Below are 26,647 nucleotides of genomic sequence, written 5' to 3'. Positions count from 1 at the left end.
TCTACATTCAACAATACATACCCCAATCACAGGATGCTTTAAAGGTAATTAATACAGTGAATTTATAAGCTGCTTCCCATTGAAATGAACAAAAAAGGCAGCTTGCAGACTAAAAACAAAACAATTCAGTCACCATTAAAAACTAAACTTTAGTGAAAGCTCAACGACAAATTGCAGATGGAACCATCAAGCTTCTTCCAAGGCCTTTCAACATAGATGGTAATGGTCTGCTTTGCTCCCTTATAGGTAGAGCTCCTATTCCTGTTTCTTCGATTTGTGCCAGAGGAAAGAGGAGCTGGCTGCTTGGGAGTTTTTAGGAATGTGTTGGAATAGCAGTTAATTATCATGGATTCTGGGTGGTGATGGTTGATTTGATGCCTGCTTCCCCACCCTCAGCCCTAAGGATGACTTCCTTACTCTGACCAGGCCAATCTGGCCACATGGATTCATGCCATATGGATACCTGCCACAAGACCAGATGATTGTAATAAACTATACATTAGTCTGTCCTTGAAAACAACTCTGAAAGACCAATTAATACAGAATTCCACAGCTAATTGCTAATTCCACAGTATATCCTGCCATGTCAGCTGCGCGTATCTGAAAAAAGCCTTCTGAAGGGGCCACCCTGCAAATGGGTAAGAATAACAGTAGGTTGTACCTGATCAGTCTGTGTTGTTGGTCCCACTTTGTAGAATGGCCTACCTGAGGAAGGCATCCAACACTTCTATAATTTCACAGGCTGTGTAAAACAAAATTGCTCAGGAATGTGTTTTTTAAAAGGGAATAGGGATGTGGCGAAACAGGGCAATTTTTATAATGGGATTAAGACTGTAGTAGAGAAGAAAGAAGAAGAAGAAGAAGAAGAAAGAAGAAGAAAGAAGAAGAAAGAAGAAGAAAGAAGAAAGAAGAAGAAAGAAGAAGAAGAAATTGGATTTATACCCTGTCCTTCACTCGGAGTCTCAGAGCTGCTTACAAACTCCTTTCCCTTCCCCTCCCCACAACAGATACCCTGTGAGGTAGGTGGGGCTGAGAGAGCTCTGAGAAAACTGCTCTTTCAAGGACAGCTCTGACAGAACTATGGCTTACCCAAGGTCATCTAGGAGCTGCAAGTGGAGGAGTAGGGAATCAAACCTGGTTCTCCCAGATTAGAGTTTGTGTACTTAACCACTACACCAAACTGTTTCAGGAAATTTTATACAGTTCTCTTTCTGTTTCCTCTTCCCATTACCATATTGTGTATTGTCTAATGGTATAATCAGAGTTATTGCATTATTTATTATATGCATGCTGATCATTATTGCATTGTTTTTATAATTTGGTTATCTGCCTTGAGTCTTAATGAGAAAGGTACATGAAAAATGAAATAAATAAACAAAGTTACGCTAGAAGATCTCTAATGAGGGTACAAGTTGTATCTGCTGAGGGAAGGAAAGGTCCACAGCTCAGGGGCAGCAACAAAGACCTTCCTATGCGTTCCCGTTAGACAAATTTCCAATTAGCATGGTTTCCTGTAACAAGGTTCGGAATATTTAATACCAAACAGTTTCAGAGGGTGGCCATACGGGTCTGCAGCAGAGCAGCTAGATTTGTGTCCAGTCGCACCTTAAAAGACCAACACGAAATAAATGTGGTGTCCAAGGAGTAACTTGGCATACATTCCCATTCAATTAATCTTGTCCTGGAAGAACATTTTGGACTGTCCCCAGAAGTGAGAAACTAATTTACTAAACTAGCATGCTGAGCATGAGGCGGCAGTAATCTGCCCTGTTTGATTTTCGGAGACAGAGGTATTGCTCTTCCTCTGCTAATCCTTGGCTTAGGCCTGGCTAGGCAGTGGCATGCCAAGGACAGAGACCTAACAATTTGCATTCCAGTGTCAATATAAGGAGTTTCTGTTAACTCAGAATGTATGACTATCACCTAAGTACCATGATCATTCAAATGACAGTTTATGGATAACCCAGAAACAAAGCTCCAAAGCCCTGCAAATAGGTGAGGACTTTTTAATGCCTAGTGTCAACACGATAGAAAAACCTCACAACAGCAGCACTTTAGCTTCATTAGTTCCAACAGGTAAAAGTATTTACTTACCTGGAAGAAAGTTAAAAAAATGCACCTGAAAATACCATGAAGACTAAATCATCTGCTCCCCAACCTTCGTGACCCCTCAGCCATTAAGAATCAAGCTGCATCTAATTTGAAGAACCTGCTCTTTGGTTCTATGTTTTGGTGATGCCAAAGTGAGAAAGCTGAGAACTGTTTTTTAATATCTATCGATGGTAAAGATAATGGCCAGTATTGAAGAACCACAAGTACATTTACGCAGAGACATTCCTAGTTAAACTATTGTTCAACGTCTGCTGGTTAGCATACTAGGCTCTTTTCAGCCACTGAACCATTTTATTTCTCAAGGTATCTCTACTATTTATTTATTTAAAGTATATTCATCCAGCATCTTTTCTTAAGCTTCCCAAAATCCCCCAATGCTAAGAGTTCAAGGTTAGAATTGAAAGTGCCAGCTTCTTCCTTTGTACTTTGTTACTGGAGCTGTGGCATTTCAACACTACCCCCCCCCCCCGCCCGGCTGGTTTTTTCTCTGGTACTTCCATTGCCTAGCTCAGCTTCCAGATACAGCTCAACAACAGGAAGACAGTTTACCTGCTCAACCCTCTTACAGCTCCCCCAGAAGCAGATAACCAGATGAATCTGGCACGGGGGGGGGGGGGGAGTTGGAAAACTACAGAAGCTCAACTCCTTTGCATTCCTTTTGTACCTTTCCCATCTTTCTCCCTTCTCTTTCTCTTGTGAACCATAATCTTGGTCCTATTGGATGAAATAATATTTACTTTGAACAGTGTACTCTTCTTCTTCACTCACACATATTGGCCTTCCTTGGAAAGATGACACCACAGCCAACACCCTTGGGCAGCTACCAAAACTTCATTGCCCCAGGATTTCCTAACACTGGCCCCGGTCACACGGCAAAGTTGCTGCGGGAGAGGCACGGATGGTGGGCGGATTATCCAGGCGCGATCACACCCCAACATCTGGGAAGTGGAGCGCACCCATGGCTTACCGCCGACAATGCGAGTTAAAAAACTAGTACCTCCAAGGTACTAGTAAACGTTTGCTACGGGCTGGTGTGATCGCGCCAGTGCACGGCATTCCCCTCTGGTCCCTCATTTACCCGCCGGCACCGAGGGAAGGACCCATGGTGTGCCGCCGGCGCATCTGATCACGTAGAAGAAGAAGAAGAAAAGAAGAGATTGGATTTATACCCCGCCCTTCACTTGGAGTCTCAGAGCGGCTTACAAACTCCTTTCCCTTCCCCTCCCCACAACAGACACCCTGTGAGGTGGGTGGGGCTGAGAGAACTCTGACACAAACGGCTCTTTTTCAAGGACAGCTGTGCCAGAGCTTGTGACTGACCCAAGGTCACATCAGCAGGTGCAAGTGGAGGAGTGGGGAATCAAACCCGGTTCTCCCAGATTAGAGTCCGCACACTTAACCACTACACCAAACTGGCTCTCTAATCACGGATCAAACTGCGCCGGGGCAATTACCCATGCCTCCCCCCCCCGCGATATCCGGCCTGTGTGACCGGGGCCACTATTGATTTGTTGATGAAGAGCAAGGGTCCCCCAACCTTTTCCACTGTGCAGGCACCTCTGGAATCCTGACACAGCGTGGAGGGCACAGCCACAAAATGGTTGCCCCTTGTGTAGTGGCAGTAGGTGCTGCCAAAGCAACATTTTAAAAAATCTGCATAGCCAATCAAATCTCCAATGGCTAATCAGAAGCCTTGCTGGGGAAAACCCCACCTGGCTCACCTACTTTCTAAAAACAGCTGGGCACCAGGAAAGATGACACTATGGCACCCATAGACACCACATTAGGGACCCCTGATGTAGAGCACCAGCCACTCGACTCAATTTAGGAGGAGGAGGAGAAGGAGGAGGAGGAGACTGGATTTATACCCTGCCCTTTGCTATCTGAAAGGAGTCTCAGAGTGGCCTACCCTTCCCCTCCCCACAACAGACACCCCGAGAGGTAAGTGGGGCAGAGAGAGCTCTTTCAAGGACTGCTCTGAAAGAACTTGTAACTGACCCAAGGTCACACCAGCAGCTACATGTGGAGGAGTGGGGAATCAAACTCGGTTCTTCCAGAATAGAGTCCACGCTTATAATCACTACACCACGAAGAGATTGGATTTATACCCCGCCCTTCACTCGGAGTCTCAGAGTGGCTTACAATCTCCTTCCCCTCCCCCTCCCCACCACACCTTGTGAGATATCCCCTTGCTCTCAATGCCCTGCTGTTCTCTCCATCTGCATTGGTTTCTTTCCCACCCTTGGAGAGAAACAAATGCTCCTTCTAAGCTATGGAGTCTTTTGAGCAAAAATTCTACTTTGTGAGTCACTGGTATTAAAGTTGTGAGCAAGCAATTTGGCTACTGCATAAATTAGTTTGCTCTGGAGCCATCCTTCCTGAAGTAAGACAGAAATGTCTGGAGGCTAAAAACTGTGGGCTAGCTCACACTAACTCAGCTTAGAGGGAACACTGAGCAGGTTGTAGTTGCCAGTTGCCCCCCTGTCTGGCAGGTAGTGTGGAAAAGTGAAAATGACCTTCCACCATTGCCCAAAGAAAGTAAGCAGGCTTGCTTGTCTGAGTGCCAGTAGGGGTTAGAATCAGCATTTGCTACTCAACCTGCTTGCTGTCTCCATCTTAGCAGCGACAGCTACAGCTCCAAACAGCCATTAGACTCATTTGAGTATGTGAGTGATCAGCAATGGTGGAAGGAGTCGAGCTACGGCCACTTATCATCTGCTTCCATCTGGCTGATGACAAAGAGAAGAGCAGCCGCATTTTGCTGGAGACCTCTCCTGCAAATACTTAGGGCTGGTCCTGCTCCCAGTTCCTCTGACCCATTTGAACATCTTCACCAGCCTGTGCCAGACTAGAGATGGTAAAACCAATCTATTATGCTACCACATCGTCCGAGCTCATGTTTTACTCGATCATTCATTAGTCTGTCAGGGGTCTGGATGTCGCTATCACTCTGCTGTGCCTTCTATATTGAGAAGGGGGGGGGAAGCAGAATGGTTCCTTTAATACACTTTTAGTGCTCTATTTATTTATTTATTTATTAGATTTCTATACCGCCCTCCCAAAGGCTCAGGGCGGTTCCATCTGGCTGATGACAAATGCAATGCTGATGACAAATGCAATGATGACAAATACCAATGCAAAGTACTTAGGGGTGTGAAAACTACCACTGTGATACTTTTGGACATAACAAGAAGAGCAGCGCGTTCTATAATAATGAGCAAGTGCTAATTAGCTTGCCTTGGTCTGTAAGTAAAAACTAAGACTATTGGAAGTGGCTGTCCCACCCTCTCACCAACCCGTGCTCAGAGAAGAACTTGAACATGCACACTGAGAAGACTTTCTTTTTTAAAAAAAATATAATGCTTTTGTTAACACTTGTAGGGGTGTATAAAGAATAACACAGCAGTTCTGCAGAAGATCTCCTGTGATACCAGTACCATCTAGGTCTCGGACCAATCTTGCCATCATTCCTGCCCACAGCAGATTATATTTATCCAGCTCTCCCAGGAGGGAAAAATGTGTCATCGCTGTGCTAATAATTGAACTGCAGTTTTGTGGGAAATAAAGAGTTTCTCAAATTAGGATGCTAATAAGTGACTGAGATGAAAATTCGTTTAAAACCCTTCTTAGTAGCTTGAAATGCCACAGATATTTAATTAAGTTGTGGGTTATGTTAGCACAGTAGCTGTTTATTGCTTTTACCTTCTGTTCAAAATCCCTTGTTTTCAGCTGTAAAAGTGGCAAAGCTTAGGCATCAAAGCCTCCTTTGAGCAGATGCTAGCGTTCTATTCATCAGTGCTTTCTGCATAGGAGTTGGGGTTGTTTTTTTTATCCGTTCCAATTAGAGCTGGAAAGGAAAACAAAACATACCTTCTGCACAGAGAGTGGAACCAGGCACAAATGCACATCTGTCACGTAGAGGGCATATCTTTTAAAGCCCGTGCATGGGCATCCATAGTCCCAATTACATGGAGGACAACACAGTTACGTGCTTCAGCTGGGGATCTGCAGCACTTCTGCTGAGATTCTCCATGTGACACATGAGAAAAGGAGGAGGTGGTTGTTGTTTTTAATGTCACACCTTCTCTGCCTGGGGAAGAGGGCCTTTTGGTAGACTCTATGTGAGAGTCATACCAATTCATCAGTTAAGAAATACGACCACAACCTTCTAATTCTCCTGTATTAAGAACCATACCATTTCCCTTTTGCATAGATGAAATATATGATTTTAACCAGAGCTACACATCTAAAACAATGGCCATTTGCAATTCATTTCTTTGAAGTTCCAAAGAATGAAATCACACACATGCCCAGTACGGTCAAACGGAGACTCAATCAAGATAAGGGCTTCTTCTGCCATCTACTGTCAACACACAATTATTTTTTTCATAGTCTGCCCAAAGCTTTTTACTTTTTTGTTTTGTTTTGTTTTAATTATCCACAGGGGAAAGAAATCAGCCTTGGAAACGTTAGAAACGTTAGTGTAATAAAATAAATCTCTTTCCATAGTAAATTATCTTCTTAATATTAAGGTTTAAAGCAATGTACGGCCAATAAACATTACTATCAGCTAGGTATTATGGGCTAGAAGTGCTGCTGGATGTATTCTCTTCCTCTGAGCTTTCTGGTTTGGGCAGAAGATGATGCCAGGAGAGAGGGGCCAGACTCCCCTTCAGCTGGGGTGGGGGACACAAGCAGCTCATGCAACCGAGGTACAGGGCTCCTCTGAGACTCCTGTCTCAGCCAGAAACAGGCAGAGGGAGAGAGAGGCCAGCCTAGCCCTAGCCCATTATGACATGGTAAATGATAGACAGACAGACATATTTGGTGAGCTTGTACGACTTGTGTGGCATCATGGCTCACACAGGGCAATGGCTGAAACTTAACTACATGTTTGAAAGAATGTGGTATAACCAGGCCAATGCTATATGCACCCAGAATTCTTTTTATACAGACTAAAGGCTGGGTTTTTTTTAAAAAAATAATTAAAGGTGCAAGTTAGATTTAATTTGGAACCATTTTCAATATGCAGGCTGTACAATTTGCACTGCTTATTTACAAGGCCATTTTTGCTTAATGTATGTAATGTATGTGTGTGCATATGTGTGTGTGTGTATATATACACACACACACATATATATCACTCCCAGCGAAAATTAATATGTTAGCAAAGAATAGAGATTGAAACATGTAATCCTTCTCTCAGATTGATTCATCAGTCTTAATTGGATACATCTTATATTACTTTCGTATTTGTACACAGTAATAATTCACCTGTTACTATTGTTATGATTTCATGTGGTCACTACAAGAAGTATCAGTTATATAGAATAATCAAGCAGACACTGAAACAATCTATAGTCATCCTACTGTAGAAGCGTTATTGACTGGTATTTGGTTAACAATGTCTTGGCTGCAAACTGGAAAAAAGCTTCATTCACTGGCATATTTGGTTAACTGGCAACCCAATTTTCAATGGGTCCTGCCTAACCAAGCTTTTAGTATATATTCTGGAATATCATTTTTTGGGGGAAAGGGGCACAGACTATACATGCAGGCTTCAGAAAGGCATTTCTCTCACATAAACTTATTAGCTTGATAGTACCTAGTTTTACTAAAACAAATTGATCTGCTTATTAGGTCTATGATTGTCAAAGGCATAACTCTTTCTGCACTCTCTTAAACACACTTAAAAATGACTTAAACTTAAGGCTTTTGAGTAGGAGCCGCCGCCACCACCACCAGTTCCGCCGGGTTGGGCCGATTGGCCATCTGGAACATCTTGGCCCAGGGCATCCCCCCTCTTGGATCCCACTGTGATAGACAATAGGGAGTGCGTATTTTAGTCGCTGATGTATCCTGTAAGATGTGATTTGTGTCCTAATTGTTTTAACGTGCTTTATTCCTATTGCACTCTTGTGCCTTAATTGTTTTAATCTTGTGTATTTTATTGCACTGTTGTGCCTATGTAAGCCACCCTGTAAACAGCTAAAAAGGAGCATGTAAACATTACCACAACACACACAACAGGTCTGGCCATAAAATGTAAATGGCACCTATGCTCATAGTATTTATGAAGCTAAAGCAAATTCAGTGATGCTTAAGCAGTAGTGAAAATGCTAACAACATTATTTTTATTTATTATATTTGATTATATTTATATATATATATATATAAATATAAAGGATCACTGCCTTGTGGATGTGTCTGATGGTGAAAGGAAAGTCCGATGCTGCAAAGAACAATACTGCATAGGAACCTGGAATGTAAGATCTATGAATCAAGGTAAGCTTGACGTGGTCAAAAATGAGATGGCAAGACTGAACATCGATATCCTAGGAATCAGTGAACTAAAGTGGACAGGAATGGGCGAATTTAACTCAGAAGACCATTATATCTACTACTGTGGCCAGGAATCTCGTAGAAAAAATGGTGTGGCCTTTATAGTCAACAAGAGAGTGCAAAAGGCAGTACTGGGATACAATCTCAAAAATGACAGAATGATTTCTGTCCGATTCCAAGGCAAACCATTCAACATCACAGTAATTCAAGTGTATGCCCCAACCACTGATGCAGAAGAGGCTGAAGTGGACCGGTTCTATGAAGACCTACAACACCTCCTAGAACTAACACCAAAAAATGATGTCCTCATCATCATAGGGGACTGGAATGCTAAAGTAGGAAGTCAAAAGGTAACTGGAATAACAGACAAGTTTGGCCTTGGAAAGCAAAATGAAGCAGGGCAAAGGTTAACAGAGTTTTGTCAAGAGAACACACTGGTCATAGCGAACACCCTTTTCCAACAACCTAAGAGGCGACTCTACACATGGACATCACCAGATGGGCAACACCGAAATCAGATTGACTATATAATTTGCAGTCAAAGATGGAGAAGCTCTATCCAGTCAGTAAAAACAAGACCTGGAGCTGACTGTGGTTCAGATCATGAGCTACTCATTGCAAAATTCAGACTTAAACTGAAGAAAATTGGGAAAACCACGAGGCCATTCAGGTTTGACCTAGATCGCATCCCTGATGAATATACAGTAGAGGTGAAGAATAGATTCAAGGGTCTGGATTTGATAGATAGAGTGCCTGAAGAACTATGGACAGAGGTTCGTGACATTGTACAGGAAGCAGCAATCACCACCATCCCAAAGAAAAAGAAATGTAAGAAAGCAAAGTGGCTTTCTGATGAGGCTTTACAAATAGCAGAGGAAAGAAGGAAAGCGAAAGGCAAAGGCGAAAAGGAAAGATTTACCCAACTGAACGCAGATTTCCAGAGAACAGCAAGGAGAGATAAGGAGGCCTTCCTGAATGAACAGTGCAAAGTAATAGAAGAAAACAATAGAATGGGAAGGACTAGAGATCTCTTCAAGAAAGTTGGAGAAATCAAGGGAGCGTTCCATGCAAAGCTGGCCATGATAAAGGACAAAAACGGTAGGGACCTAACAGAAGCAGAAGAGATTAGGAAAAGATGGCAAGAATACACAGAAGAACTATACAAGAAAGACCTCGATGTCCTTGACAACCACGACGGTATAATCACTGACCTCGAGCCAGACATCCTGGAATGTGAAGTTAAATGGGCCTTAGAAAGCATTACTAACAACAAAGCTAGTGGAGGTGATGGTATTCCAGCTGAGCTATTCAAAGTCTTAAAAGATGATGCTGTTAAAGTGCTGCACTCCATTTGCCAGCAAATTTGGAAAACGCAACAGTGGCCACAGGATTGGAAAAGGTCAGTATACATTCCAATCCCAAAGAAGGGCAATGCCAAGGAATGTTCAAACTATCGCACAATTGCACTCATATCACACGCTAGCAAGGTCATGCTCAAGATCCTACAAGCTAGGCTTCAACAGTACGTGGATAGAGAACTGCCAGAAGTACAAGCTGGGTTTCGAAGAGGTAGAGGAACTAGAGATCAAATTGCCAACATTCGCTGGATTATGGAGAAAGCAAGAGAGTACCAGAAAAATATCTACTTCTGCTTCATTGACTATGCTAAAGCTTTTGACTGTGTGGATCACAACAAACTATGGCAGGTCCTTAAAGAGATGGGAGTACCAGACCACCTCACATGTCTCTTGAGAAACCTGTATAAGGGCCAAGAAGCGACAGTTAGAACCGGATATGGAACAACTGATTGGTTTAGCATAGGAAAAGGAGTACGACAAGGATGTATATTGTCGCCTTGCTTATTTAATATATATGCAGAGTACATCATGCGAAATGCTGGCCTGGATGAATCACAAGCGGGAATTAAGATTGCTGGGGAAAAGATCAACAACCTCAGATATGTAGACGATACCACTCTAATGGCAGAAAGTGAAGAGGACCTAAAGAGCCTCTTGCTCAGAATGAAAGAGGAGAGCGCAAAAGTGGGCTTGAAGCTCAACATAAAAAAAACTAAGATCATGGCATCCGGCCCCATCACTCCTTGGCAAATAGAAGGGGAAGTCGTGGAAGTAGTGACAGACTTCACGTTCCTGGGATCCCAGATCACCACAGACTGTGACAGCAGCCATGAAATTAAAAGACGCCTGCTCCTTGGGAGGAAAGCGATGGCGAACCTAAACAGCATGATAAAAAGTAGAGACATCACCCTGCCAACAAAAGTCCGCATGGTCAAAGCAATGGTATTCCCAGTAGTCATGTATGGCTGTGAGAGTTGGACTATAAGGAAGGCCGAGCGCTGAAGAATAGACTCTTTTGAACTATGGTGCTGGAGAAGACTCTTGAGAGTCCCTTGGACTGCAAGAAGATCAAATCAGTCAATCCTAAAAGAAATCAACCCTGACTGTTCCCTGGAAGGCCAGATAATGAAACTGAAGCTCAAATACTTTGGCCACCAAATAAGAAGGGAGCACTCACTGGAGAAGACCCTGATGCTGGGAAAGATTGAAGGTCAAAGAAGACGGGGACGGCAAAGGATGAGATGGTTAGACAGTGTCATAGATGCAACGAACATGAAACTGAGCAAACTTCAGAGGACGGCAGAAGACAGGAGGGCCTGGCGGGAGCTGGCCCATGGGGTCGCAAATAGTCGGACTCGACTGTGCGACTGAACAACAAATACACAGTATTTTCTGAATGACACCAGTGTCCACAACAACAAAGCAGATGCCCTTTAAAACAAGTACACTTTTTAGGCAAAATCTTTTTAAAGGGTTTTTTGATGAGATTTTAATATTCTCATTCTGAACTGGGCCCAGAGTGTGGGTCAAAGTCCACGAAACATGACCATGTATGGGTAGGCAAATTTATTTACAAACCCAGGAGCACCTCTGAGGCTTGCAGAACAATCTTTACTGTTTTTTAAAATTGAAGGAATTAAACCTTTCACTGGCACCCCAATGAGAACAGCCATATCTGCACAGACCTTGCTGCGGGGGCAGAGGGAAATCTCAGGGGCATCGGACATCAGAAACAGGTAAGCAGAGAGAGAAGGCAGGAATGTGTAAGTGGAGGGAGAAAGTATGGTTTGGGTGAACAGCTGGCTGTGTCAGGATTTAAGGGGGGGGGAAATACGGGGAGAGGGCTCTGGGGGAGGTAGAAGAACAGCCAGGAGATCGGTGATGGCTTGTGAGTTCTCAGCCCTGAGCCACTACTGATCTTCCTAGAAAAGGGGGGGGGGGGGAGAATTAAATCTTCTCTTCCCCATGAGTCCCTTACAGGTCCCCTTCTCTGCAATGTCTTGAAACCTACCAGGCTTGAAATGGGGTAGAGAATGGACTCCAGGCCAGGTATCTTCATTTGGGGTTCCAAGTACCTATGAAAACAGAGAGAAAAAGACACTGAGTTGAGAATGCAGATGGCCACTTAATGCAAATATTTAAATCAAGGTTAAGCCACCAAGGGAAGTTCAGTGATTTGCTCCAAGGGCTAGAGGGTTTACTACTGCAGAACAATACGAGACAAATCATTCATATTTTATAAGTATATGAAGCCATCACAAGATTTACGGCCAGAGTGTAAAGCCATTATTCAGCACTACACAATAAAATGGAGACTGCTTATTAATTCAAACTTGAAAATTACACATTAAGCAGACACAAGCAGCATCCATAATCAGGAGAAGACAAGAGCTCTAGGTAAAAAACCCTCTCCGTTACTTAAATATAGCCAATATGTTTTTGGTACTTTCTTGCAAGGCAGGGCCTCATTAATGTTTGTAAAGTACTAATTTAGTGAAGACTAGTCACCCTAATCATCATATTCTTTTTGCATTGGAAGCAAACCTTGTATAGTAACAGCAAGACCTCCGAAGCTTTTTAATATTCCATTGGGATTCAGTTTAAGATCAACAGGTCATCTCATTGTATCTTAGCATAAACTACCTAATGGGGTTATTTGCAAAGATCAATAAAAACTGCAAACATATTGCATGCCTAAAAAGGCAAATATATTTTTGTCAGTTTATTGTGCAGTCCATTTGCAACAGAACCATGTAATATTTGATGTGGCCAGCAGAGGGAAGCAGAGGACTTAAATTAGAAACCCCGCAACTCCTAAGCAACTTGCCATCCACATGTTGTAGGAATCAGACATTGTATGAGGCTAGAAAGCACTCTTGATTGTAAATTATTTTTAATAGACAATAATAGGAAGATTACAAACCAAATCAGAAACAGAAACAGAAACATTTCTACTGCCACAGCATTCTGTGGTTATTTACTTGTCCAGTGAATTGGAGTTGGATGCTGAGCACCCATTGAGTAGTAAGGACACCAATCCTCTGTTGGCTGATTCACTGGACTGCAATTGTCAAAAACCCTGTTTGGCAGGTTGATGAGCTTTGGGTGACTGTGGTCTGATTTTGCTCCTCTGAGCGGGGAACTTTCTCTTCTGTTGGATAGGTTGTTGGCTGGTAGGTATACAGAGAGGCCTGCTTTGATACAAAGGGTGAGCCAAGGGATGGCTTCTTCCTCTGGAATTAGAATACTATGGCCTATAGTAGGGTCTAGGCTTAGTAGAGAAGGTAGAGGAGATCACCCCTCGAATCTTAGCTGTAAGACTGTCCTTTCATATCTTGTTAAGGATATCATCAGTGTTGGAACTGAACAGGTCCTTGCCCTTGAAGGGTAGGTCCTTAATTCTGGCATGGGTTTCTTCAGGGAGTGCTGTGGATCTGAGCCTGGAGTGTCTACAGAGTACAGCTGCTGTGGTGAGGTTACAAGCTGCACAACTGGTTGAATGTCTAGCTGCAGGAATTTGGTGCTTAGAGAGCTCTGATGCTTCTAGGGCTAGGAGTTTTGCCAATTTGCGCTCGTCATCCAGCTACATTTCTAGGTGAGGGGTGATGCAATCCCAAAGGAAAAGTTGATAGATAACTGGCAGTCTTGAAGGCAAAGAAGAAAGAGGCGTAGATTTGTCTTCTTATTGCTTCTAATTTGTGCCCTTCGCTGTCAATAGGGGCCGGATGCTGGGTGTCCTTGTTCTTCCCCTGAATGTGATCTACAACTAAGGAATTAGCCATGAGGTGCTAAAACAGGAAGGGACATCCTTCTTGGTTCTGTATGGGTTTTCAGTACACCTAGCAGAAGGTGACTGATGCCAGGCAGAGCTAAGGTTCAGTCATGTCTTCAAGCAGACCCTCCATTATTGGGAAGGTAACAGGTCCAGTATTCCTGGAATGCATGACACTGAATATTGGATCCGTCGCCCTCTGGGGTGTGTATAAAACCTTCATTTCTAGGGATCTCGCCATCCGATTGAGTTGCTCATTATACAGGCATAGATTTTCACGAGGAGAGTATATTGATGGTTCTGACATGATGTCCTCAGGTGAAGATTCTGAGCCGTAGTCTGGCTCTCTGTCCTCCTAAGGAGGTTGATCGTACCTGAAGGCCAGATCACCCAGAGACTGGAGGTCTTTGTGTGGGTTTGGGGGTCAGTCTGGATCATCTGTCAGAAAGGGCTCCCCTTCTGCCCGGTAGGAGCTGAGCTAGGCTTGCCAATCTCCAGGTGGTAGCTTGAGATCTCACACTATTTCAACTGATCTCCAGGCAACAGGGATCAGTTCACCTGGAGAAGATGGCCACGGTGGAAGGTGGACTCTGTCATTATATCTCACAGAAGTCCCTCCCCTCCCCAAACCCCTCCTCAGGCTCCACCCCCAAATCTCCAGGTATTTTCCACCCCGGAGCTGGCAACACTAAACTGAGGGGAGCAGATAGATCCCAGCCAGTGTTCCCCCTAAGCTGAGTTAGTGTGAGCTAGCTCACAGTTTTTTAGCCTCCGGCTCACACATTTTAGTCTTTGCTCAGGAAGGGATGGCTCCAGAGCAAAACTAATTTATGCAGTGGCCAAAACGCTCGCTCACAACTTTAATGCCAGTAGCTCCCAAAGTAGAATTTTTGCCCACAGGGCTCCACAGCTTAGAGGGGACATTGATCCCAGCCCTGGTCATAGTAGTCATCCTGGAGACCTTGGCATAGTGATCAGGATAAGAGTAAATACAAATCCATTGGAACCGATTGGAGCAGTGGTTCTGAATGGTAAGATGCAGGGGGGTTGATGACACGGGATAGGAGATTCTGAGTCCTGCACTTCTCTTTCTGAGGTAAAGAGGATGACGGTGGTGAGCAACATGACAAAGAAGGTGTTCTTGGAATGGGGACTGCCTCTTTGACCAGTTGGAGCACCAATTTCCATGGGGCCACGTTCTTATGATGGGTGTGGGAAGGGGTAGACAACAACTTTGGCTTAGGAGGCCTCTCCAGGTGTTTATGTTTGAGATGTGCCTTTTTCAGAGGTGGTTCCAAGGAGCTGCACTCCGGGAACGCAGGTCAAAGCCTGTGACTTTCCCGATATTTTTAATCAGGTTTGCAGTAGTCAAGTTTAGTCTTGGAACTGCTGGAACTGAGGCAGCTTGGATCTGTCAGTGGTGGAAAGCGGTGTATTGCTCAGATCTTTGTCTTGAGAGGTGCTGGATAGCGCTTTCCCTCAAAGTACTGCTTTTAGGCGGGAAGTTCTGTCATGTCTTGCCTTGGGAGTGAATTGGAGACAAACAGAGCAGTGTGTAACGTTGTGCTCTTTGCCAAAGCATAAAAAGTATTGCTCATGATGGGGATTTTTGACCCACAGTTTCTGCATTTCTTGAAAAGCACTTTTTGTGCCATTTTTTTGGTCACCATCTACACAGGACAGAGGAGAGCTAGTTAGTTGTTGGCAGTTAATAGCTGAGAGTAGAAAAGATGGACCTTCTTGTCAATGAGCCTCTCTCAGTGGGGGCAAAGAAAGAACTGAAGGAAAAGGTGTTCCACCCATTCCTTATCATACTGGAAAAGGCAAGAAACAGTGTGGGGGAGGGGGACAGAGTACCTCAAGGCTTTTCTGAACTTTAAAAAAATCTCTCTGTGACAGGTCTGTGCATGCACAGGTATCACAACAATGAACTCAGATGCTCACAGTGGCTGCAATTTACCATACAGCCGCCTTGAGCCAAGAGGAAAGGCAGGGTATATTTTAATAAAGAAATACGAAGCATGTATCATAATCCAATCATAACACAATTTCCTTAGGTTTTGCTGTTTTTGTGATACTGCCTCATACACAGCAGTCTCTTTGGGAAATCACCTCATGCTGCCACACACTCAATTAAAAAGTCAGCCATGGCTTGAATATGTAAGCGGTAGGTAGTGAAGCAGTAATTACAAGGGCTGGATGAGAAGGGGAAAAAGACTAATGATGCTAGACATCCCTTTCTGTTTACGACAAAGAAACAAATGGGCCATTAAGGATCCGATTTTAAGACACCAAGCAAAAAGTAGTTAAGAAACCGCATTACCCCATATATTTTCCACTAGCAATTTCTTGAACTCTGGATGGAGATTCATTGTGGAGTCTGGGAGAATCACCATCACTGTTTGTGTCCTGCATGTCATAGGAGCTTCATCTCCTAAATGTGCCTTCCTGCGTCCTTAGACTGAGTTGTTCCATTCTTCATTGAGTTAAATCCCAGAAAACACCAAGCTCTTTCCTGCAATGGTGCTCATCCTTCACATGCTCTTGGCCTGAAAGTGCCCTGCCCCCAACCCTATAAAAGACACAGTCAAACTTATATTCTAAAAATTGTTAATAGGAAAAAAGTTTCAAGATGATAGTTTTGTGGATGCCTTGAAACTTAGCCTTTTTCGGAGGGTTGTTTGAATTTTGTTATCTTTCAGTTTTTGCATTATTTTTATTGTTGCTACACACCTTCAGTCCCAGCTCCCTGCAAGAAAGGCAGGCTTGTAGATCTTTTATATAAAATTAACATACAGTCTTTCGGCATCTACTGATTGCTTTTTAGCATTAAATTCTTAGAGGCATTTTTAATTTTTATTTTAAAGCCTTTGTTTTTTCTAAGTACAACTCCTTTAGTGGTCTGGTTGGAAAGGCTTTAATGAATTATAACCAGAGCACGTTTCCTTTTTACAACTAGAGGTCATAACAGGAAGATAGTAAGGATTATGAAGAAATTATATGCTTTGGAATAACTCTCAGCTCATCTGGAGAGGTTAAAAAGGCAGACCCACAGATGTATGTTACGCATATCGACTGAGTGTCTCTTGAGTGACAATTGTACCTGTGCCTTGCCGTGTCTCTCTGCAATATGCGATTTATGACAGTTTACTGTCAAACTTAATATTTAAGCGAGCGAGAGAAGGCATGAAGCGGATACCATTCATTTCTCTCACCATGAGCTTTAGCTTCTGTTAGAAGGTAATAAATCTATTGGACCCTATTACACTCTTCATATTCATGAAAGAGAGAGACAACAAATTTTATGCCAGGAACTATGTGCTGAGATTCTCAGACAGACAAGACAATTACAGTAGAACGTCCCTTTTCCGAAAGGCAAAAAAGCCAATACATTATTTATTATTGAAGATTTATATGCTGCCTTGCTACTAAAGCATGCAATACACAAACGGGCAATAAAAAACTCTAATATCAAAATACTACATAACAAGCTACAGTCCTATAAAATCAACCAGACAAAAAAGCAGCTAAAACCAAATTAAAACCACTAAATACAAAGCAGTGCTTTAAGATAAGAAAGGAACGGGCAATGAGGCAACCAAAAGAGAAGCAATAACTAAACATATGATGAAATAAAAACAGCATTTGCTGGTGCTTGGAAGTGCCCAGTGAAGGCACTAGGTTCAGGGGAAGGGCACCCCAGAGATGGAGAACAGCTACCAACAATGCTGTATTGTTTGACCTGCAGTGGCTCAAGTGGTTAAGATGCTGAACTGCAGGCTGTGGAAGGTCAGTAGTTCAGCAGTTCGAGACCCGGGTGCCGCATGTTGGAGTGAGCTCCCGTCTCTAGTTCCAGCTCCTGCCAACCAGCAGTTCGAAAGCAAGAAATTGCAAGTAGATAAATAGGTACCACTTTGGTGGGAAGGTAACAGCGTTCCGTGCGCCTCGGTGTTTAGTCATGCCAGCCACATGACCACGGAAACGTCTTCGGACAGCGCTGGCTCTTCGGCTTTGAAACGGAGATGAGCACCGCAACCCTAGAGTCGGACTCGACTGGCTTTCGAGCAAGGGAACCTTTACCTTTTTACCCAACCATACCAACACCTGAAGCTGCCTTATACTGAGTCAGACCTGTGGTTTATCAAGGTCAGTATTGCCCACCTTGACTGACAGCAGCTCTCCTGGGTCTTAGGGGCTTCATATCATCCACTACCTGATCCTTTGAATTGGGGATGATGGAAATTGAGCCTGGGGCCTTTGGATTGCAAAACAGATCCTCCATCCCCAAGCCACAACCCCTCCCTCCAATGGCAGGGGAACACAAAGGAGAACTTTGTGAGATGTTCTGTTTACCTCATTTATAGCCTGCCTTTCTGCTCCATGGGGACCCACAGTGGCTTACATCATCATCCTCACCTCCATTTTATCCTCACAACAACCCTGTGAGGAAGGCTATGCTGAAAGTCATGCAGCAAGCTTCCATGGCCAAAGTGGTGGTGTTTTTGTTAATTCAATTTATGAATCACCCCATCCCTGTAGAAACAGGGCTCTGACGGATATACATCTATCTATCTATCTATCTATATATAAAAGAAAGTCCCCTCACCATAAAATCAACGCCCAGGCCAAACCGCTGGACCTAGAAACACCAAATTTGGGGAGAGTGCTCCTACCATGGTGTAGATGCTCACAAAGAAGGGATTTTTAGAAATTCAACCCCTAAGGGGATCAAAAGGGGTAAAATGTGCTCCCCCCATTGATTCCTATGTGGCTGCCAGGCTGCTGCTTCCTTGCACCCCACACTCTCTGACGGGTCAGCTGCGGAGCTCAGTGTTCTGAGGTTTAAAAAAAACAGTTACAGGGGACTACAGAGAGCTAATGACAGTTGAGGAAATCTGGAGTGGCTAATTGCCTGTGAGGTGAAGCAAAGCTAATGGCCCAGCCTCCCTATGGCTTCAAACATGCTCCCTCCTTCTATAACTGACAGACAGTTGTCTGTCAGGTGCAGCAGCAGTTGCAGGGTGCTTAAAGCCACGAGGGAGCCTGCCCCAGCAGTAACGCCTTAGTGATCCTGCCAGCCCTGCCTCCACAGTGGCTTCTAATACTCCTCCCCCCTCCCCCTCCTACCCTGAACAGGCAGCTGCCTGTCAGGTGTAGGAGAGGAGGGAGGATGCTTACAGCCAACGGGGAGGTTTGCTCAGCAAGATTGCCTTAGCCCTGTTGCTGGCCCAGCCTCCCTGATGCCTTTAAACATAATCCCCCCAACACCAGACAGGTGCTTAAAGCCATGAGGGAGCCTGCCCCAGCAGTCTACAGAGAGGTCCTTCAGTAGAGAAAAAAAGAGTACATATGTCTCACTTCATTTTTTACACTACAATCTTCTCCATTAGAATTCCTACAACAAATGTTACATTTCAGACTTCACATCATCAGTATTATAACTGGATTTATGGAAGTTAAATATCATAGCGAAGCACAGGTATCAGGCTAGTCAATGATAAAACAATCAATAACATTGTGCAACAATCCAAATAAACAGTTACAGATGTAATTAAAACCTAAAAACCTAAAATCCAAGATGGTGTCCTAATAAACCTTGTTCCCATACTGGACTGTGCAGGGCAGGACATGGGAAACAGATGAAACAAGGAGAAAGAGGAAAGGGGCCAGTGATGGTCATACCGTTACTATCCTCACCCAAAAGTCCAGTGGAACATCTCTGCCTTACAGGCCCTGCAGAATTGCATTAAGTCCAGCAGGGTCCTGATGTTATTCAGCAGAGAGTTCCACCAGGTTGGGGCCAGGACTGAGAAGGCCCTGGCCCTAGTCGAGTACAGCCAGACATCTTTGGGGCCAGGGATCACCAGCAAATTATTCTCTGCTGATTGGAGTGCTCTCCTGGGGACATAACAGAGGAGACTGTCCTGAAGGTATGTGGGTCCCTGACTGCTCAAGGCCTTAAAAGTCAATAGTAAAACCTTGAACCTGATTCGGTACTCCACTGGGAGCCAGTGTAGCTGAAGTAGCACAGGTTGTATATGTGCCGTCCATGGCATTCCCACCAGGACACACACCACCGTGTTCTTGATCAGTAGGGGCTTCTGAGTCAGTCTCAAGGGCAGGCCAGGATACAGCGGGGCTAATTGCTGTGCTTGGTGTAGATGAAAAAACACCAGCCTGGCAATATTCATAACCTGGGTCTCCATGGTCAGGGAGGCATCCAGAGTCACACCCAAACTCCTGATGGATTGCGCCAGTGTTAGTGGCACCCTGTCCAGAGTGGGAAACGAGCCCCAACCCTGAAGCCCCCCCCCCAACAGAACTTCCGTCTTTGTTGGATTCCATCTCAGCCCGCTCTTTTTTAACCACCCCACCACAGCCTCTAAGCCCATAGCCAGATTTTGCAGGGTGGTATCTGGGTGGCCGTCCAGTAGCAGATATAGCTGGGTGTCATCTGCATACTGATGGCACTGAAGCCTGAAACTCCATGCCAGCTGGGCGTTGGGGCACATCAGGGAAAGGACTGCCCCCTGAGAAACCTGCATAATAAGAGGTACCTGGTGGATATATCCCCCCTCCAGTGCCACCCTCTGTCCCTTACCAAGAAGAAGTGAGGAGAGCCACTTCAGGGCCACCCCACCTATCCCCACATCGCCAAGGCAGTAAGCCAAAAGTCTGTAATTGCTGCTGTGAGGTCGAGTAACAACAGCAGTGCCGACCCACCCTGATCCAACTGCATGCGGAGATTGTCTGTCAGGGTGACCAACACCATCTCCATCCTGTGGCCAGGGTGAAAGCCAGGATGGAATGGATCCAATGTCAATGTGTCATTCAGGAAACTCTGGAGTACGGATTCAAACCTGGATTTCCTGGTTGGACACATGGATGTATAACATCCAGTTTGGCCCTAATGAGGAGTACTTGAAACATGCTCAGGGAAAAAAAGAACCACTCATCATCACTACTTATAAGAGAACAAAGAAACGAGTCCTTTTCAGTATGAGAAATTTAATATAGATCATTTTTCTCTGATATGATTGTCTGGATATAATCAATCACTGGCTCTCTGACAAAAGCTGGTAGGGGGCCTTTTTATTCTCACATCATGGGACATCGTTTTCTGAATGCGTGCTTTACGATTTTGTCTGGTTTTCTCTGTCATTCATAGGTCCTGGGCTTTATACACACATATCTGAATTTTGCTAAGAACTGGGAAGCCACCAAGAGTAATTTTTGTTAAACTGTTCTTGGGAGATAATGCATTCAGCCAGCACTTTTACCTTCAAGCTTTTGGAAATCTACAGCAGTGGCTAAATACTACAGCTCTGTGGCCTATTGTTAGTACAAATAATGAAAAAAGAAGCATTTATTTGAGTGGTTTTCTGTTACAATACAAGGCTTTAATGGCGCTAGACACTTATTCCTTCCAGATAACTGGAAAAAAGACACTCTTGGTCCAGTGGGAGAAGGGAAACAAAGGTGTTTGTAGTATTTACCAGTAATAGCCTTTATTTGATCATGCTGGCATCAAACACAATGAACTTCAATTACCACAAAGTAAATGCTAGACATAAAATTATGATATTAGCTCATTTTTAACTTATTTTTCACTTCTTTGTATTAGCTGTTTCCATAGTTCTAAAATGTTATTTTGGCAAGTGCATCCCATTGTGGTCCATCTTTGGGAGGAAAACTATAACACAAAGCTAACAGAGACCTTAATCACTCAAATTCTGTTGACGGTACATCATCTAACTGGATGACTGCCCAGCGCCTCTCATTTCCTAGCAATAGAGGAGCCACACTAAGAATGCACCCTTCAGTTGAAACATTCCTTGCAGCAGATGAAAGCAAAAGAATAGCTTCACCTGCTAATGTAAACAACCACACACTGTGCTTTAGTGCTTTTAAATTAACTATAATGCACTTTTGGCTCATTCTGGATAATGTGGTAGTGAGCTGTTAATGGCACTGGAGAAGCCGGAAAGGCCACTAAGACCTTGATGACTGCAGAACTGGTAATATAGTGCAAAGAGGAAGCAACAGGAACCAAAACAAGCAATAGAGTAATTATCCCGCTATATGTCTCCCCATAGTAAAGGAAGTGCTCATTGGTCCCTAGTGTTCCCAAAATTATTGCTGCTCGGATCCTCTTGAAGTTTAAGATAGCTCTACATCCCAAAACAACCCTACCAAAAGAAAATCAAAGGAGCAAGATTAAGCCTACCTGTGGCATGCTTTAAGGGCCCAAAGGGCATGAAGAAAAGGGAAACAAAACAAAAATTCTGAAACAGGTTGCTTCTGTGATTCTCCAGCACCATGACTCAAAGCAAGTGGGGGACTTGTACCCTACTAGGTAGACAAATTTTAATATTATGGAAATTGTTTGCTAATGGTGCGAACAAAGCACATTAGTTGTGCATTTTCAACCAATCTTTTTTTCCCCTGGTTGGCACCATAAAAAGTTGTGGAACTAGTAGTGGATTGCTAGAATGAAGGATGCTAGGGAAGGGAAGAAAACAAGGATGAGATCATTGTGTCGTTGTGGGGAGAACAGAATGTGGACACAGAAGGTGGTTAGTGCTTGATTTCTTGGGGATGTAACAATAAAATATATATTCACTCTAAATTCTTATTTCTAAGTATTGCTGGGGAGATGCAGTTAACTGGTTTCTCTTTGCTTCCTCCCAAATACAACCCAAACAAAAATAAGAATTTAGAGTGAGCATATCTTCCACATATTGGTACATTTCCAAGAAATCAAGCAGAAATTCAGAACCTCAGTCAAATCATGCTCTTCACCACTACAAGTACCCTGTGTTGGATCCCACCATTTTGGCCACTAATGGCAGAGTCCTCTTTTGGCTAAAGAAGGGTTCCAGCATTAGTGGAAAGGAATTTCACCAACTGTCTTGAACGAGTGGTTTCCAGAACTAATTTACTGTTGCATTCAATGCTACTAATGTTTAAAATTTTAAAGGTGCTGAGGAAAAATGTTTGTCCGCTCATCTTAGACAGCTGGAGGCTCATTGTGAAAGAACTGTGTTAATTATCTTAAACAACCACCAGATTGAAAAAAAAATGTTCACATGGAATAACAACTTAAAAAACACATTTAAACAGATAATGTTAAATAATGCACACAATATATTAGGCAGGTAATAATTGTAGGGTTTTTATTCAATGTAGCTAAGCATCTTAACTAACCTTAGTTTTTGAGAAACTGCAAAGCAACGCTCCAGGGTCTTCTGCAATTCCCCACATGTCTCAGTGTGGTCCACACAAGTTTTGTATTTATATGGACATCAACAAAAAAGTTTTAAAAACAAGACTTACCAGAAATATTCTTTCAAGTTGATCTTGAATATCTTTCATTCCTGGGAAAGCAGCAACACCCTGAATCATTTCTACGAAGATACAACCAACTCCCCTGAAAAGCAAGAATTTAAAATAAAGTTGAAATAATTTCTTAACATTAAAGAACCTAACATCTGGATCATTACACTATTCTTTGGAATATTACTGCAGGCTGCAAAAAGACATGAGGAAAATTACTGGAATGTTCGGAGTTGCTTAAAAATCTATATTCAGAAGTCATTTGAAGGAGCTTGTTTCATTAATTAAAAAGTCTCCCACACCTTAACTAAAACCAAAGTCAGCTTTGAAGTAACTGCCAAAAGAAGTGTTAGCACTACAGGACAGAAACACTTTTACTATACACAATCCCCAGGAACTATTAACAGAGATAAATGTGCTGAGGAAATCTGTATCTGCTACCACATTTTTATCCTAACATTCTTCCAAAGAGCTCAAGGCAGTGTATATGGCTCTCCCTTCTCCCATGTTATCACCACAAAGATTGTGAGTGGCCCAAGGTCAGTGAGGTATATGGCCAAGTGGGGATTTCAACCTGGATCGGCCATTCCTAGTCCAACGTTCTAACCATTTAATTATGCTGGCTCTTTAGGACCCAACGAACTGTTTCACTAGTTCTATGTACCCCAAGGGGCTCCATATTTGGGTTTCTTAAACAGCAACCTCTCATGTCATATGTCAAACCACTCTTGAAACTGAAAGGCATTTCAAAAGCAGCATCTGATATGATTGAAGTTTATTGTAGGAGAAAAAGGGGTGGCTCTTACTGGGCATGCCTCAGGCTTCAGTCATGGTCAGAGTACTTCTGTGAGTTCTAACGGCACCAATAGGATGAATTAGCTGTAGCTTGCATTTGTGGAAGTGCATGCCACCATATCTGATGCCATATCTGATGCTAACCTTACTTGAACTAACTTGCAGTTCTAGCATAATGTCATGTTCCATCACAGTGTTGCTCTTATGAGCCAATGCTTACTAAGCAATGAAGTGCTGACAAACAGGGCTCAGGAATGGGATCAAAATCCATCTACCTTTACTAAAGATCGACACTACAGATTCATGTTGGATGAGTGCAACAATACAGAAGAGTGTTTGTGTGTGCCAGTTCTCTGATTACTCTGAAATGGTACAGGACAATTGCTAGCATGTAAAACAATCTTCAGAAATGTTTTTCATCCTTAGCTGAAGAGATGGAAGTAGCACAATTTCGGGTGTGTCAGTGTGTCAAAACAAGCATTTCTACTCGTTTTCAGGAGATGGCTTTTTTTAAATGTGTGTTTGTCAATTAAGAAAATGTTACTGAATATTTGTATATCATACTTTGGCAAAGAGTCTTAATTAAAAACTCCTTCAGTTATCTGGTTGATTGGTTTTTAAACTACAATTAAAAACAGAGATGTGATAATAGTTTAATGCACAATCAGATTTTACCATAAATGATTACTGTACCTAAAGACAATGTACAAAGCACTGATTTACAGACTACACAATATGTGATACACTTCACATCTATTCATAAATTGTGTTCTATATGCTTAGAAATAGGATTGAAATTATACTCCATATGCCCTTGCTGGTTGCTTAAGGGGCTGAATTGATTAAACTGCCACTCCTAATATACTTTGGTTAGTGCTTCATTAAGCCCAATATATCTTAGTCAAACAGAGGCAATATTTAAATCCAGGACAGGGAGAAAGTCAAGATTCTGAACTGCCATTTACTGAAGATAAATACTTGCCTTGAAAGACTGCTTTTTATCATGAGAAAAAAGTGGGTTTCATTTCTGTTGTGAATCAAAAGAACAGCAGTAATAACAGAATGAGCAGAAATTAATAATTTTAAGTATTAATATAAAAGAATAAACTTAGCACATATTAAAAAATTAAAGATTTTTGTAAATCCTGCAGGCTCTTTTTAAATAAAACTCTATATATGTATCTGTCCTGATATTTTTTCAAAACTTCAATTCAATATTGCTAATTAATAAAATATAACATGTTTTAATGGCCTCAGAAATTGCCCTACTGACAAACAAATTATAACACGGAAAACACAAGGAAGTCTGCCTGCTTCTTAAATGTATGATTAACAGTTCCACATTGAGCAGAGTCATAATCTTCTATACCCATTGATTTCAACTCTGCTTGGAATGACACTATAAATGTTGCAATACGGACACTGTTTTCTAAAAAACAGTTACTGACCTCCTGCTATGAAGTGAAGACATTAGGTCTACATATTCAATGATATAGAGCTTTGCCACTACTTACTAATTCTTTGTTTACAGAAGTAGATGGTTGGGTGGTCTATAAAATAGGGCTTTGTTTAAAAGTATTCACATGTGCTCTTCATTCAAGTGGATTTTTAATTGTTCCTCTCTACATGTATTACTTTCATGGGAGTGGTGGTGGAGAATCATACCAAAAGTTCACTTCATGCAGTAAAATGCAAATTAATTGTTCATACACATTACCCACTCTCAACCAGATTTCTGGTTTTAGAAACCCTCACACAACTGGAAGTATTTAAATCAAAAGTATTTACATCAATTAAGACCCCCCACAAAAACCAACCCACGCTTCATATTGGGAAATCTGGAAAGTATGGATCAAAAGTAGGAAAGAAACCATTTGTAAAAGTTTACAATCTTGAAATTCTAAAATTTTGCACACTACTCTCAGTGAACACCACCATTCATGGCCTGGTAATTCAGCTAATGATCCAACCAGAAAGGAAATGTAGAAAAGCTTTAGCACTTGCTAAATATCTCAACCTTTGCCACATACAAGAATCTGAGGCAGAAAAATAATTACCATGTTTATAGTAATACAGAAAATAAAGCAAACACTTAGCAGAAATCCTAGATTGTAATTTAGATTACAGGATTATTGTAAAGACCAAAACAAGGAGAACAAAGACCAAGTGGGAGGAACCACATCCACTCTGTTCTGATATGGAATAATCTGGGGTTCAGATAAGGAGGAGAGTGTAATCCACACTAACTTCTTTCAAAGAAAATTATAATATGATTTTTTATTTTTATTTTTGCTTTTCAGACTTGTTTCTGTGCTTGAAGTTGGGAACTGAGAATTTAAAGCAGGTTATGTTTTTTGCCTCCCTTTCTTTTATTATCCCAAGCACAGGTTATTTTTTTCACCTCCCTTTCTTTTAGCAACCCAAGCACAGCAATTGGAGGAGAATAAGTACATTTAATTAATTTCTCTCTTCAATTCTGATTTTTTTCTACTGCATATCTCCCCAAAAGTCCACCAAAACCATTTACACAAAAGTCTGTTAACAGCAGTCATGACTGAAGCTCAAATGACAGCTATATAATTCAGAAATGTGTACCTTTCTTCTTAATAAGAACAAGCATGACTAACCCCATTAAATGTACCAGCGGGAGCATATGTGGCCATACTGTCCTAATACTGCACTTCTATTGTCCCTCTTATTTTCCTTGCTGGAAACAGAGCTAAATATCAACCAATGGCAAGAGCTTACACAAGAATTTAAATAATTAGCTTGCTGGACAAAAGAATGCTGCACAAAAAAGGTTCCTGTGACCTATGACAGAAACCTATGAATAAACATAAATGTGTTTGCAATTTAATATCAAAAAGAGAGACCTAGATGAGTTTTGCGCAGCCTAAATCACCTCTTGTTTGAACAAAACAATTTGGTAATT

At 42.5% G+C, this 26,647-nt stretch overlaps 1 protein-coding gene across 1 annotated transcript in view; it reads right to left on the bottom strand.

The window, feature by feature from the left end:
- CDK14 (cyclin-dependent kinase 14) overlaps window positions 1-26,647 on the bottom strand; it is a 277,214-nt gene that overhangs the window by 118,706 nt on the left and 131,861 nt on the right. Inside the window, exons 8-9 of the mRNA XM_015416305.1 lie at window positions 22,921-23,014; window positions 11,824-11,887 (exon numbers count right to left, since the gene is read on the bottom strand). Coding sequence (XP_015271791.1) covers window positions 11,824-11,887; window positions 22,921-23,014 — 158 coding nt within the window. The remainder of the gene's footprint in view (window positions 1-11,823; window positions 11,888-22,920; window positions 23,015-26,647) is intronic.

Source organism: Gekko japonicus, unplaced genomic scaffold, assembly GCF_001447785.1.
Source record: "Gekko japonicus isolate JY-2015 unplaced genomic scaffold, Gekko_japonicus_V1.1 scaffold721, whole genome shotgun sequence".
Classification (NCBI taxonomy): Eukaryota; Metazoa; Chordata; class Lepidosauria; order Squamata; family Gekkonidae; genus Gekko; species Gekko japonicus.
The sequence above is the reverse complement of the archived record's forward strand: the minus strand, read 5'-3'. Positions and strand labels throughout refer to the sequence as shown.